The sequence below is a fragment of the Leptopilina boulardi genome, unplaced genomic scaffold, assembly GCF_019393585.1.
Source record: "Leptopilina boulardi isolate dan_hultmark-lab unplaced genomic scaffold, ZJU_Lbou_2.1 LbouV2_310, whole genome shotgun sequence".
In the NCBI taxonomy this organism is placed as follows: domain Eukaryota; kingdom Metazoa; phylum Arthropoda; class Insecta; order Hymenoptera; family Figitidae; genus Leptopilina; species Leptopilina boulardi.
This window is the reverse complement of record NW_026137875.1, coordinates 6,651,959-6,668,986: the sequence shown is the minus strand read 5'-3', so window position 1 is coordinate 6,668,986 and position 17,028 is coordinate 6,651,959. Positions and strand designations below refer to the sequence as shown.

The 17,028-nt window shown below is 26.6% G+C and overlaps 1 protein-coding gene across 2 annotated transcripts in view; it reads right to left on the bottom strand.

Annotated features, from left to right (window-relative positions):
* LOC127283548 (tyramine receptor 1-like) overlaps window positions 1-17,028 on the bottom strand; it is a 241,913-nt gene that overhangs the window by 10,147 nt on the left and 214,738 nt on the right. For both annotated transcript variants that reach the window (XM_051308502.1, XM_051308503.1), the window contains exons 4-5: window positions 16,847-16,984; window positions 570-682 (exon numbers count right to left, since the gene is read on the bottom strand). In XM_051308502.1, coding sequence (XP_051164459.1) covers window positions 570-682; window positions 16,847-16,984 — 251 coding nt within the window. The remainder of the gene's footprint in view (window positions 1-569; window positions 683-16,846; window positions 16,985-17,028) is intronic.

Here is a 17,028-nt window from a genome sequence, read left to right as displayed (position 1 = left end):
TTTCGGCTCATAAAAACACTTTAAAACTAATAAATAATAAAAATTATAAATGTAATAATAATAAATTAATAATATTAAACAATATTATATTTCAAATAATAATTAATATTATAGGTATTTTATAATAAAAATTGGAATTATAAACAAATAAAAAAATTGAATATATATTCAAGAAAATGGTTTAAAAAAAATTTAAACTATGATTAAAATTTTGCGCCTGGAGGATAAACAACGAGAAAAAAGTACTTTATAAAATATAAAATCCTTCGTGTGTACGTGAAAGCTTTTGAGAGGCGAAATTTTAAATTAATGTAATATATTTTTGTTAGTCTTTTTTAAAAGTTTTTCGTGAAAGCTATACATGATCATAAAAAACTCGCACCGCGTTTATATATATATTGAGATTCCTAATTTTTGCTAGGTTTGTTTTTTTTTTTTTTTTACCTTTAACGTAATATTTAGGAGAATTTATTTACGTGTTCAAACAATTTCCAATAGAGGAAGCTTTTTCTCGTTATATCGTTATCGACACGTGTTAAAATTTGTAAACACAGATCCTTTTTAGTTACCTATCTATAGATATGGCACACAAGGACAGGATACTGGCAGTACATAGTAGAACATCCAGGGAGACCCAAGCTATGCAGAGAATCTCCCCTAATTCCCAGGATCCACCATTTAACTATGAAAGAAAATATTCCATTAACAAAAAAAAAACAAAAATAGAAAATCTTGAATAATAAAATATATTATATGTATTTTTTTTTTTGTAAAATATTATTTTATGCATACTCTGGATTATCAAGTAATTTAATTAATTTATAATGAGATTAATAATTTTTTTGTGAATTTTATAATTTTCATGATAATTATGGCATGTGATTTAATTTAATTAAATGAACAAAAAAATGTATAAGGAAAAAAAAAATGAATGATATATATTTCAGTGAAGAAGAAAGGAATTAAAATTGATTTGCACGTGTCAATTTCTCTAATTCCCATTTAATAAGGAATCAAGCTATAGGTGAATAACAATGATAACCTTCACTCATTTATATACTTTATAGATCCAATTAACAGCATCGCTGATTGTAAAAGGTCACGTGAAAGTTAATTTTTTCAACTACTTTTCTCGTGAAATTCTGAATGGATTGAGATAGAATTTTGTGGATAAGTCTAAAAAATATGATAAGAAAAGTCAGAGCGATTTTTTTTAACAATTTCCAATTATTTTAAATAAATATCAACAAAATTCCAACTCAATTTATTCCTCATTTTTTTGGTCGGAAAAATTAAAAATTACAGCTATTATGTGACTTAAAAAACTATTATTAAAAAAATAATTAATTAATTGAATCTAATAAATAAATTCTTTAAATAAAATAATGATTATTTGATATAAACAATTTTTATTTTATTAATTCAAGTGAATTAAATTATATATAATACAAGTAATGAATGTTATCAATTAAAAATAAATTTAATTTATTAACTGAGGAATATTTTAATAAATTTAAGGTTAAGGAGATTATAGCGGAAATAGAATTAACATTATTAATTTAATGGAACTTGATCCACTATTAGATAAATGTTTGAAAATTATTAAATGTAGCTAAATTTTTGAGACCTCTAGGTTCTTGTGAAATAAGTTATGAGCGTTTTTTTTTTAACAATTAACATTGAGTCTTATGTGAGTACTTTTTCATACATATTAACTCACCATAAAGTATAATTAACATTAGGAAATTCATGAAACTTTTTTTAATACATATTAGATAGATGATGATTAAATATCTGTTTTAAAAAGTCATATTAGGTTCTTGTGGGAGTTGCAATAAATTAATTTTTAACAATATTTCACGTTTTATACGTTAACTTGAACAGCTGTCAGAACGTCTGGCAACGTTGCACACTTTGATCATGCGCTTTATACATTAATTTTGCGCGCTAAATTTTAAAATGTTGATTCTGATAGCTTAAGGCCAGGTCCAAGTGAGGCAGCGCCATCTACATTGAAACTAAAATTTTGGAAAATTTTCAACAGCCTTTTCTTGAAAACAAGAAGGTAAAATGCTTTTTCCTTTATGGATAATTGATTATTGGCAAGATATACACCAGCTAAAACTTTTTTTGAGTTAAAATAATAAAAAAAATTTCATGTCAATAAATTAAATATGAGCACTTTTTTTACAAAAACTGTAACAGTACTTTCTCAGAAATTACAATCAAAAATGCAATTTCCATTTGGAAAATTAATAAACGCTAAAAAATACACGACCTAAGATTTACCAAACACGAAAATAACAAAAAAAAATTTTATTAAATATTTAACATATTGATACTGCTTTACTGATTGTGACAGCCCTTTGGTAGATTATGTATTTCAGGTGGTTAGCAACAGCGCCAATCTCCTCCTTTCGGCAAAACTGCGAAACGTCTGGTGACATACATAACCTGCCAAAACGGCTGTCATAATGAGTAAAGTATGTTATGTTAAAATACTTTTTTTGTGTTATTTTCGTGATTGGTAAATCTTAGGTCGTGTATTTTTTAGCGTTTATTAATTTTCCAAATGGAAATTGCATTTTTGATTGTAATTTCTGAGAAAGTACTGTTACAGTTTTTGTGAAAAAAGTGCTCATATTTAATTTATTGACATGAAATTTTTTTTATTATTTTAACTCAAAAAAAGTTTTAGCTGGTGTATATCTTGCCAATAATCAATTATCCATAAAGGAAAAAGCATTTTACCTTCTTGTTTTCAAGAAAAGGCTGTTACGTTGTGGAAATAAACATAACCTATTCAGTTAAAGCCACCTAATTGGTCGCAATAATTAGCGCGCGATAATTTTAAAATATGTAATTCATTTTAATATAACACTTACATAATATAATATATTATTTTCCTTTGTTATTAATAAATAATTTATAAAAAACAAAAATGAACATAGTTACAACTGTAGGTAGTGAAAAATATTGTTTTCAATGAAATTTTTTGAAAATGATTAGCGCAAGAGAGATTATAGCGTAAATCACTCTCTCTTATTTCACATTCATAAATTTTTTCTATACATTTTGAATCGATATGAAATAAATAAAAGAAGAAATTAAATCATTTTTTTAAATGAAATAAATAAAATGAAAATTGAAAAAGGAACAGAAGCAACGAAGACGGCCGCATCAGAGGCGCTAGTCTATAAAAAAATGTATTTTATATTATTTTACTTTGTTTTTAAGGTTATGTGATTTTACATGTAAATATTCTCTGTAATTTTTCTCGCAAAATATTTTATAAATTAAGATATAATTTTGTGGATGAGTCAAAAATAAAATAAGAATTCGTTATAAACTATATTAATATATTGTTAAAAAATTACATATTTTGGGAAATGACTAAAATCGTACTGCTGACATATTGAATTCTCCTTAAATATGCAATTAAAAAAAAAAAATTGAAAAAAATTATAATATACTCTGATGTCACATGACAACGAATTCTTATATTATTTTTTAGTTCTCCACAAAATTTTTAGCTCAATTTATATCAAGTATTTTGGGAAAAAATTAGAATACCATGTAAATTTTTCTTTAAATAGTTCTTTATAAAAGAAAGCTTTTTAAATAATTTACCAAAGTTAAAAGCATTTTTTTAAGAACAGATATGTATATATCTATATCTAGCTATATCTATATCTATATATATATATATACCAATTCATCTTCATTCAACGAAAATACAATAGTCTTAGCTTTCGACAAGTTCTCGAATCTGGTCCACTCGAGAAAACTTTTCATTCTTTGGACTAGACTACTTTTTCCTCTTAGATTGCAGAAAAGAACGATAATTGTTTTGTAGATTCTTTTTACAAAAAAAAAAAAAAAAATTGTGATTCAATCGTTTAGAGGGCTTTTGGGGGGGGGGAGGGGAGGGGGCAATTTCAACCACTTCAAGAATCGTCTTCTGCACATTTGTATTCTCCTTGACTTTGGGAATTCAATTGAATATAAAGGTGGTGCATTCTACTTTTGTTGTTAGTTTAACAAGACCCGTTTAGCATTTCGTATTCACTTCATCTTCGTATACTCCATTCGACATGATCAAGCTTGCTGTATATTTTAAACTAACTGTCAACATCTCCTCTTGGTTATAGTATGTGTAATGTAGTTTCAACTTTTGATAGTGTTCGCAGTCCTGCAAACATGAAACTTGATCAAATTCAAATTGTTGCCACGAAATTGTATAAATTTGTATCATCACATAATATTAATGTGTCATTTCATTTCAGATTTATAATAAATGAGGAATTTCATATGAAGTAATGAATAAGGAGAAAAAAAAAATTTTCTTCAAATTTTAATAATTTTTAGTCCACTATGGTATGGCAAAAAAAATTTCATTTAAACCAAAATTAACTGGAGAAGGGAAAGTTTTGGGATATAGTTTCTTTTAATAATTTCTTTTTTCTTAACCCTCAACTGACACCATGGGTCCAGTAGACCCGAGCATATTAGTTTGACATATTCATAGTAATTTTCTAAATTTTTTAATGCAACTAATTCAATACAAAAGAATAAATTAGCTTCAAACATTAATAATTATAAACTTTTAATTTTAACCTACAATGTCACATTTTATTCTGCAAAATAAATACTTTTTTTGCAAGTCCTGCTGTTTTGGTAATTTTTTTGCTTATGGGTATGTGGGCAAAGGACGTTTTTTTGTGGTTTGAAACTTACTCTGAAATAAAAAATGAATTTGGGTTAAAATTTTGGAGAAATGATTTTGTTTGGTACAAGGAATCTCGCTGTTCTACTCATTTACCATAACTTAACGCAAAAATAATAAAAATAAAGCAATAAATAGTAAAATAATGTATTATATCATAGTTCATTCAGCGGCCACTCGCTCGAATTGGCGCTGTTTACTGGAGCACTGACACACTCAAGCAACGTCTGTGTATGCGCCGCCATCTTTGTTTTCAATTTCGTTTAAAAATCACACTTTTTAAACTTCATTTTTTAATAATTTTACTCAAAATTATGTATTTTTCGGAAAACAGCGAGATTCCTAATACCCTAATTTATCATCCCTCAAAATTTTAGACTAAAATCTTTTTTCATTTTAGAGTGAAACGTATACTACCAAAACACATTTTCCCATACTAGGTCACGTGGGAGGTTCCTACATACCCTTAACTAGATTGACCCTCTATAAAATTTTTTTTGTATTTTTAATTGCAAAGCTGAAATTTCTTCCAACAAACTATTTGAATACAGTAAAACCCCGTTTATCCGAGCTCGTTTTATCCGAGGTCTCGATTATCGGAGGTGGTGTCCCAGTAGGAAATTCTGCATTATCCAAGTCTAGTCCGCGTCATCCGAGTTATTTTTAATTTTAGTTTTTTATAAATATGAGTTTATTTTTAATAAAATCAAATTGTTTAAATTATTATGGAATATATACAATATTATTTTCCCGTTTGTAATAAATAATAATTGTTTAAACAATAATAATGTTAAATTGTAATAAATATTTAACAATTCGGATTATCCGAGTTTTCGCCTTATCTGAGGTATAGGTCCGGTCCACATTAGCTCGGATAACCGGAGTCCTACTGTATTGAAATTGGACAAAAATGAGTTTGCAAAAAACGTGAAAGACATGGCAAAAAAAAAATTGGTTCTTTTTTATATTATCTCCCAAATCCATTGTTGTCCTATTTTTATATATTTACATATAGTTCGTTGAAAAGAAAATCTCACCTCTTAAATGAAAATAACAAAAAGTTACTTTAAGTGGGCTTAAAAGGGTTAAAAATAAAAAAAATAAATAACCGAATTTTGATGTAATCGAATTTTAATTTAACTGGATTTTCATTTATCAGCAGTATTTGTATTTATAAATAAGGTTTACTTAATCGAAATTTGAAATGTATTTCACAAAAAATCTCTATTTATTCCAACTTTTATTTACATCAATTGTCATTTTCTAATTTGTACTGAAATAAATGTTTCTATCGGATATTTGTTCGAACAAATGAAAGTTTCGACAAATAACAATAATACTTAAAAAGCTAATGAATTTTTTGATGTGAAAAATGATTCGAAAAAAAAATTTCGATATCAAATATTTTTATAACAAATTGATAAAATTATTTTCTTATGTTGTACAAACAGTTATTTTATTGTAAAGACAATACTTAGGGGAGAGTATATAGTTAGGGTTGGATATAGTTTTAACTTTTCTCTATAACTTCTCCTGCAAGTCGAATTTCGAGATTTCTCGCATATTGCAATGCTTTCGAACAATGTATAAATATTTGACCAAAAGTTTCGGAGTTATAGGCAATTAAAAAAAAAGTAGTCAGGGTTGAGCCACTGTAGAAAATCAATTAAATATGCAGATAAATGATTAATAATGACACAAAAGCTCTTATTGTGTAATTTTCAGATTTTCACTTGTATCGCAAAACTGGTCTGAAAAAGGGAAAAAAGATTATCAAAAATTTGTATTTCCTTTCTTTCCAATGGAAATGAAGTTTTTGACATCTTTTTAAGTCGACAAATGAATTACCATTGAACACTTCGTAATAGCAAAATTTTTAGGTGGCTCAACCCAGACTCACGCGTCGTTTAGCGTCATATTACACACAAAAAAAACGCGTGATACAAACACCAAATTACGTTCCACATTTTCATATAACATTTTAATGAATAATTTTAGTCAACTTAAGGACTCTCCAGGGGGTGGTGCGGAGTAAGGGGATAGTTTCTATTCTTCCCGTGTGAAAGCTCACAAGTTTGCAACCTTAGAAAAAATAAATTTTTATTTGATAAGAAAAGTTCTTGTTCTTATTGATAGGAGAATTGTTTAGAAAAAGGTGTATAAATTAATAATAAGCTTTCCTCGTTACTAAAATATTATAAATTCTATTTAATTAAATTTTTTAAAAAGTGCTTGAAATCAGGGCAACGTCGCATTCTCGTCGCGTAGTTTATGTAAGGTTGGTAAGACTGGTCTTTGTATGTATATATGTATGTAACACAGATTGGGCCCTACACCTTATCTGACAGCTAACCTCAAATTTTTTGTTATATGTTATTATTTAATTGTTGAACTTCCATAAAACACTTAAAATTGAATTGAAAATAAGATTATTTACTTATAAGAAATTTGTAATATAAGTCGTTCACCTCAAAATTTGAAAATAAAATGGAAAATATAAATAGTTTATTTATTATACTTTATTTCAATTTGCATGATAATTAGTAAAGAAATATCCAATTAAATAAAACTGTGATTGTAGTAGTTTTGAACTATATTTTATTTTGACAAAAATATTTAATTATAATTTGAGGTTATGTACGTGTATTTTTATCATTCTTTTTGTTTTCCAATAATTAATCAGAATTAAATTTATATAATATATTAAATTGCAGTTTAATCCATTATTTTCTAAAAATAATATAAAAAAATATCTATCAATTTGTCGACTTGCATTTGAAATTCGCGGCGAGTTGCTGCGCAAACGTGCCAAACACGTGTTGCGACGTTGCCACGTTTTCATGTCTGCTACACTTACTATTATTATTATGACAAAAAATCAAACTTTATTATTTATTTACTCAAAAACTATGTGGTAAACTTTCTTTATATTGTGCAGTTAATAAATTTATCATATTTTCTTCCTGTATACCAACTTTCAGATTTTTGTGTCATTTCCATCACACTTTTTTCCTATGGTTTATACACGTTCCCATAAGAGCCCATGTTAAATTGGTCATATATTTTATTTTTTTTTTTCTAAAAAACTACGTGGTAAAAAATTCTAAAAAAAATCATAACTTCCTAAATCAATCTAATGAACAAACTGTCAAAATTTGGTAAGTCTGTGTCATTTCCTTATATTGCCAGGGAGAATCCTTAACTTTGTCTTTGACATATTTTTTCTGCACTTATTTGTCTTCTTTTGAAACAACAAAAAAAGTTTTTTTTTTTTGAGCGTACATCACTGACTCGCATAATACGTCTTTATTGTTCGCACACTTCACAGCAACGCATGTGAAAAGTACGCTGACATTGCTAACAAGTACTTATATACAAAGACAGATGGCGCTAGTGTGATAAAACTAAATAAACGCGATGGCTCAACTCTTATCACTGTCCAACCCTGACTACTCTCCCCTATCAATTAATTAATTTTTTTTTTGGAATAGAAAAAAGTAATCATTTTTATTTGAACAAGGAAAAAGTGATAATGGGTGACAATTTATTGCGCATGAAAATTTGCTCACCTGTAGCAAGAAACAAAATTTCAAATTTCCGATCGTAAATTGCCTGACACGATTAGTCCTGGGCTCTAATTTGCACGTCGTACTTTAATACGTTAATTATTATTCCAGTCAACTCGGACTTAAGCGCGCAGAGGGACGAAGTGTATCACATTAAAATTTCAAGCCACACAGATTGAATTAAAGAGGAGCATATGAAAAGTAATTAACTTTCTTCTCCGGCGAAATTTCTACCAGAAGTAGAAGAAGAAGAAGAAGAAGTTGATGAAAATTGAAAACTTGTTTTCCAAGATTTCATAAAAATTCCATTCCTTACGGGATGTTGATTTTAATTGAAAAACCTCATGTTTATTAAGATTCACTTTTTTTTCTCTCTCATTAATTTGAGAGAAAAAAAAATATTTAAAAATGAATTTCCGCTTTTTTGCTTGGGAAGATGATTTTTTTTATCTATATTACATTGACAATTTTTTTTTGCATTAAATTTTAAAAAAATCATTTTTTTTGATCGAGAAAAAATATTTTTTTTGACTTATTTTTGATGAGGGATGTTTTTTCTAAATATGTTATTATAAGATTTGAATTAAGTGTATTTTCTTTTCTAATTTCTTTATAATCTGATAGAGGAACATGTTTATCACATAAAAATCATTAATTAGAATTTTAATTCTGAAGAATTCTATGAGATATAATTATTTTTTAAATAAATTTCCATTTTTTGAATTAGAATTTAACAGAATTTCTTTTTTAAATAAATTTTTACTTTACAGAATTTTTAGGTACCGAATTTTTATTGGGCAAAATTTTTATTTCACAAAATTTCTCTTCATAAAATGTTCTACTTAAAAGAATTCTAATTTAATCGAAATTTAATTTAGCATATAATTCACATTCAAACAGAATTTTTAAATGATTCGAATTTTTAAATATTTAGAAATTCCAATTCACCAAATTTTTACATATACGAATTTTTATTTGCACAAATTATTATTTGATAGAATTATTAAAACACCAAATTTTTATTTGTCCGAACAAGGAAAATTTGGTTAAATCTTTAAAATTGACCAATCAGAAATTATCAAGAAAATTCAATTTTAAAATTCGCACTAAAAAATCTTTCTGTAGTTTTTTTTCATTTTCGGTCACTTGCAATTTCGAATCAATGAAGACTCCTTGTTTTAAGAATTCTATCAAATAAAAATTCATGTAAATAAAATTTCGGACAAAAAAAAATTCGATGAATTGGAATTTATGACATTTAAAAATTTGTATCACTTAAAATTCTGTTGAATGAGAATTATGAGAAATTAAATTGTATGAAAAGAAATTATGTGAAATAAAAATTTTGCCAAATAAAAATTCGATACCTAAAAATTGTGCAAATTAAAAATTTGTATAAAAAAAAAATTCTGTTTAATGCTAATTTGAAAAATAAAAATTCGTTAAAAAAAATTATATCTAATAAAATTCTTTAACCCCTTGACAGTCGATGGCTCATATATGTCTAAAAAAAGTCATGCCACCTTTGTGATTTTGGACATATATGTCCACATTAGAAAAAACATACTAAACATAATTCGATTTAATTGTCAATGGGTATACTAAGGTTTTCGAGGTCGCTGAATCCGAATTTGAGGACAGATTTAAAAAATTCAAAATGGCGGACCCAATATGGCGGAAAAATTTAAAATTGATTCGATTCGTCTAAAATTCGTTACTCAGGGGTTTTCGGGGTCGCTGAATCCAAATTTGAGGTCAAATTTGAAAAATTAAAAATGTCAAACCCAATATAGCGAAAAAATTTTAAATTGATTCGATTTGTTTAAAAATTCGGCACTCGGGGTTTTTTGAAGTCTAATGAATTCTAAATTTTGAATTTGTTAAATCTGTCCTCAAATTTGGATTCAGCAACCCCAAAAACTTTTAATACGATGATATATTTTTTTGGTCTGTTTTGGTCCCAAAAACGATTTTTCTACTAGACTCCGAAGGGGTTAAAAATCAAAATTCTCACTAATTATTTTTATCGAATAATCATGCGCCGATCTGAAATATTGTTATTTTTTATATTATATTATGTGATTTAGAAGAAAAACATCTTCTGTAATGTCATTTCAATGAATCCATATAGTGTTGACTGATTTGCATTCTCACTTGCTGATCTTTTGTTGCCTTGAACAAAGCATGACAGTTGTATTGTTGCAATTGTTCCGACAGCAGTTTCTCGTTATAGAATGCATCTGAACGTATATGAGAGCAAAATCATTCACAAAAAAAAAACAAACAAAAGCAAAGTTCAACTTAGCTGTGGGTAGGGTGATTCAAAAAAAAAAAATTTTTTTTCTTTTTTGTTTTAATTCATAATATAACTGAAAACAATGAATGAAGTCAGGTGTGTATTTTTGAAGGGTTTATGTAAAAATAAAACTAAGAAAAAAAAACTGTAATTGAAAAATACAAAAAACAAAGGCGTATGAAATTGAAAATTTTTTTATCAAATAAATAATATTTTTTTAATCCCTGTATTCAAAACAAAAAAGTTTACAAAACAAAAAGGTAAAAAAGGAATTATAAAATAGAAAAACTAAAAATATTTTGATAAAATATAAAGTTAAAATGAAAATCAATTTATTAACGGCTAATAGAGATTTGTATTTCACAATTATGTCAACCTTCTCGAACTTTCAGCAGCATAAATCAAGTTGATCTGCATTGTAAAATTTCTCCTTCACAATTTTTTAAGCGCATTTCATTGGCCTGAAATGCTTGAAATTAAAAGGATATTAAAATTTTGCAGTAGAAGAAAGAGAAAGCGCGTTAAAATTAGAATAATTGTTTAAAGAAAAAGAAAAATTTTAATTGTTTTTATGTAACAAACTTTGGAAATTTATTTAATTAAATTTAAGTTATATTCAAATTTTTCTGAATTTTAAATAGTTTTTGAAAATTCACATAGCTACTATGAATGAATTTAATTAAATTATAAAAATTGAGTTGAAAATTTATTATAATGAAAACTTCTTTTTATATTACAGAGAATGAAATATTAAAAATTGCCAATAAAATATTCAATTCATTTTAAGAAAAATAGCCTTACATAGTATCGATTTGTTACACAATAAAAAACCACTCAAAAGAATGATAGGCAAGCGAAAGGGTAAAGAAGCTTTCATGCAATTTGTGACCTTTGTTGAAAGTTTCGGTGAAGGTCTCTTATTCCATATAATCGACAAAGCGACAAGAGAAGATTCATTAAAAATAATTGGATACCAATGTAAAAAGCCATGAGACGACTTTTTAAAAATAAAGTGCAATCGAATTGCTCACGGTCTTCACATAAAAAAAAAAGAAAAAATTGTACTTTTAGATGAAAAAAAAAAGTTGGAAAAAATTGTGCAGGAAAAATAACAATGTTATTTTTATCAATCATTTTCTTTTATTTAATATTGAAAAGTTTTTTTTTCAAATTAAAAAAATTGGATAATTTCGCATATATGTCCAACTAAATGTAGTTTTAATAGTAAAATGACTAATTTGTCTAGTTAAAAATTGAGTTTTTAATATACTTATGAAATAAATTTTTTTTGATATTTAAGTTTTTAAAAAATTGTTTTTTTCTCATTAAAGATTAAAATGAAAGGGAAAGAAATAGTCGCCTTATTTTGGCCTAAATCTGAAAAGATCGAATTTCATAAAATCGAATAACCATTATTTTATCGAATTTTTAGAAATTTGAATTACCAAAAAATTGAACTTTTAAAATTTCGAATTTCTAAAAGTTCGAAATAAAAAAAAATGGAATTTTTAGAAATTCGAATTGTTAAAAGTTCAAATTACCAAAAGATGACATTTTTAGAAATGCGAATAATTAAATTTTCAAAAGTTCGAATTATCAGAAGATAGAATTGTTAAAAATTCGAACTTCTAATTCATCGAATATTTAAATGTTCGAATTAACAAAATATTGAATTTCTAAAAGTTTGAATTTTCAAAAGTTCGAATTTTTACATAAAAAAAAATTTTTAGATTAAAATAGATATTCGGTTATTTGACTATTATTAAATAAATATTTGTGACGCGTCGCGAAGAAAGGGACCTTAGAAGCAAAAAATTATAGGTTATATTTTGTAATTATTTTAAATTGAAAATACACAAAGAAGATTAAATTTTAATGCAAATCAATGATATTTAAGTCTTTTCTATATTCAAAATAATCAATAAAAGCTGATTTTGATGTGGCAAAAACGAAAAGAAACTTTTAATCAAGGTAAAACTGTCGTAAACATAACCTATAATTCATTTGATTCTAAGGTACCTTTCTTCGCTACGCGTCACATTTATTTGAATTAAATAAACTGTATTTGAACCAATAATTTCTGTAATTGAAATAAATATCATTTAATTGACTCAAATAATAATAATTATACTGTAAACTTGATGGTATCATTTTGGAATGCAAAGTTTTGATTCGATATAAGGTATCAAATTGATCCAAATGAAAATGATCCAGAATATGGGATCATTTTTTGATACCTGAATTGGTATCAAAGTGTAACTGTCATGGCTGGCATGCTCTTATTGACAAGTTTATCAATTAATTTATTCACTGCACTGAATATTCAGATATTAAAAATACTTTAATTATGAATTTTAAGAATGAGAGAAGCGAAAACTTATAAATTGCGAGCAATTAAATAAGAAAAAATTTATTTCGAAATAAAATGAAATACACTAACCTTTATTTATTTTTATCACATAAGATTTAAGTTAAGTTCACAATCACAACACTTGAAAATTTTTAATTATTTTTGTGTTTCAAATAATTATCAATAATTTATTTATTATAAATGAACAAAATTTAAGTAATGCACGCTTGATAAATATTTCTAATGCGTTGTTAATTAATGCAATTAATAATTTCCTATTACACAATATCTTAATCGACATATATGACATTTGTAAACAAACAGAGTTGGGAAACAAGAGCCCAAAATATGTTCGTCCAAAGCAGAGTTGGATAGGATTGAAATTATGTCCAACAACAATTTTCAAAAAGTGTATGCATTTTCCAAATTCTCGCTATGAGCTCTCAGTTATCACGAAAAGATTCTCAACCTGTTTATAAAAGTATAGTTTAGTTTCATTGATTGAAACATTAAATTTAAATTAACATTAAACATTTAATTTTAACATTTTAACATTAAAAATTAAAGAACCCCGCACCATTTACATGGGAATTTGGTGTCCGGTGAAATTTTCTGCAACTTTGTAATTTTGTCGTTTTTGACCTCCTGAACAAAAAATGTAAATAACAAAATTCCAAAAAATGGACAGATTTTTTAAAAATTGAGGTTTAAGTTTAAAAAATAGTGTTAAAAGCGAAAAAATTCAAAAATGAGTAAAACGAAAAGAACTAAATAATCTTTCTTATAACTCGTTACTCGGGGGTTTTCGGGGTCGCTGCTTACGAATTCGATGTAAATTTTTGAAAATCCAAAATGTCGGATCCAAAATGATCGACTTTTAACACTATTTTTTAAACTTAAACCTCAATTTTTAAAAAATCTGTCCATTTTTTGGAATTTTTCCATTTACATTTTTTGTTCAGGAGGTCAAAAACAACAAAATTACAAAGTTGCAGAAAATTTCACCGGACCCAAAACTCCCATGTAAATGGTGCGGGGTTCTTTCATTTGTTAAAACATTGCAATTAAGTGGTGAACGTGAAACAGACTATAGTTTTTCATGTTTTTGATCAAGACAACGTTCGACACTCTTATCGGAATTTCTAATTAATAGAATTTTCATTTGTCTAAACAAAGATCGCAACATTTGAATTTTTTTCATTATTTTTACAGTTCAAATTATTTTTAACAAAACTATTAAAAAATAATTATTCAGTTTTTCCCTACAGGCGAACCTCTCATAAGACAACCTCTAATAAGACAAATTTCCCCTATCGTGTTCCCCTTCCCTAAAACTTTAGATACATATTGCGTCATGCGCAGTTACGTCATGCGGTGCATATGGCTGACAATGTAAACAGAAAGAATTGTCAAAACCTATCAAAGCACAATAGCATAAACATAAGGCTAATTTTGGGTATGGACAAAATGCAAGAAAGAAATTTATGATTACTTTCTGTAATTTTTCTACTATTTTTTATATTCATCTCTTTATTTCTTCTAACATAATTTCCAATAAACTCCAACATTATTTTGAAATAGACCGCCATGCGCAAACGGTCACTGCGCATCAATTTCTCCTCTCGCGAAAAACCTGCTTTAAGAGAACCCCCCACTAAAATTGTCTTATGAGAGGTTTCGCTGTATTTCAAAATTACATGTGCGTTAAGGTGCTTATATACCTCAAATAAACTTTAAAATAGTGATAGAGAGATGATTTGATTAAAAAATTTAGCAAATTTTGCTTTAAAAGGTTTTCTGCTACAAGAAAGTGTAAAATGACGATGTTTGTGAAATGGTTTGTACAGTGCTTCTTCCTTGTTAGTGTCTCTCAGAGTTTTGTTTATGTTATGTCGGTTCTTTTTAACTTGTAATAAATAATGAGTGCTTAAAATAAATCGGTAAGTTGAAATGTTTATCAAATAAATTTAAATTCAACTAATTGTTTCGAATAACTGAAAGAAACATGTACACATGTACACTGTACAAACCATTTCACAAACATCGTCATTTTACACTTTCTTGTAGCAAAAACGTTTTAAAGCAAAATTTGCTAAATTTTTCAATCAAATCATCTTTTTATCACTATTTTAAAGTGTTCTTACATATTAAAACAATTATTTAATATTATATTTCTTAAAAAAAACCTTTTTTGTTTAAAACAATTCAAAAATACTCGCCGTGAAAATGATTTTTCACGCATTTTCACGGTCCAGAAATAATGTTCATCTGATCGAAATTTGATGTATATGTTACGGTTAAAGTGCGAAATTGGTGAATGTGCACATTAACCGGTCAATGTGCACATTGACCAAATTGGGCATCAGTAGGTAGGTGATTGTGAGAATAGCATACGAATTTCTTTGTTTTGTGCACTTTAACCGGTAAATGTACACATTCACCAAATCATTTTGGTTAAAGTGAAAAATAAATATTATAGTATTGATGTTTTGCTATTTTAACCGGTAAATGTACACATTCACCCAAATCGTTTTGATTAAAATAAATTTTGCTGCGTACGAAAAATATATTTATTTATTTTTGCAGGGACGACTTTCATGAAATTTTGTTTAATTTGACATTTTTTTTGCTATTTTTAAAGTATAAAGTATTTTAGAAAATATTGAATTTTGAATAATATATAGATTTTTTGGGATTAAAAAATTTTAACTTTAAATATAGCTATGTAGGAAGAAAATATTTATTTATTTTTGCAATTAATATATTTATTTACATTTGAACTTCTATTTATATTTGTCTTCCTACTTCTGTTTATAATTTTCATTTTCATTTATTATAATTCTATTCCTTTAATGCAATTTATATTTAATATTATCTTATCAATTTATTAATAATAATATTCATTCCATTTTCACATTTTATATGCATAAAAAAATTATTTAACAAATCACTCATTTCAAATTTTCACATTTACCAACCAAGGCTGGTCAATGTGTACAATCACCAATTTACTTGGTAAATGTACATAATATCTTCCCCAAATGGCCGATTTCTCACTTTTACCAAAATGCCCGGTGAATGTACACATTGACCGGTTAATGTGCACATTCACCGGACTTCGCACTTTAACCGTAACATATATAAGAACCTTTAACCTTAAACGTGAAAAAGAATTCTACCCAACCCTGTTTTGGACGAACATATTTTGGGCTCTTGTTTCCCAACCCTGTTTGTTTACAAATGTCATATATGTCGATTATGATATTGTGTAATAGGAAATTATTAATTTCATTAATTGACAAAGCATTAGAAATATTTATCAAGCGTGCATTGCTTAAATTTTATTCATTTATAATAAATAAATTATTGATAATTATTTGAACCATAAAAATAATTAAAAATTTTCAAGTGTTGTGATTGTGAACTTAAGTTAAATCTTATGTGATAAACATAAATAAAGGTTAGTGTATTTCATTTTATTTCGAAATAAATTTTTTCTTATTTAATTGCTCGCAATTTATAAGTTTTCGCTTCTCTCTTTCTTAAATTCATAATAAAAGTATTTTTAATATCTAAATATTCAGTGCAGTGAATAAATTAATTAATAAACTTGTCAATAAGAGCATGCCAGCCATGACAGTTATACTTTGATACCAATTCAGGTATCAAAAAAAACATAAATAAAATAATTTTTACTTTTTGAAAAATAATATGTTTAGGGTTTCTGTTTTTCGTGGTTAGAACATTATCAATTTTGACAGTTGCTCTAATTACTATTATTGAATCGTTTATTGTAAATGGCAACTTAAGGGATATTGAATTTCCAAATACCTTAGATGCATGTTATATGGAGAATCTGTGATAGGTAATTGTTAATTAGCGGTAAAGGAGAGAGCATATATACGTACTTGCAATAGTACGGCCGGTGGCATTACTGCCAAACCAACCAATAAATCCGCAGCTGCCAGACTGGACACGAAACAATTAGTGACGGACCGCAGTCGCCTGGTCGTAATTACTGCAGCGATTACGAGCGTGTTTCCGACCTAAAATAAAAAATCAAAAATTTTACACATGATTCATATATATT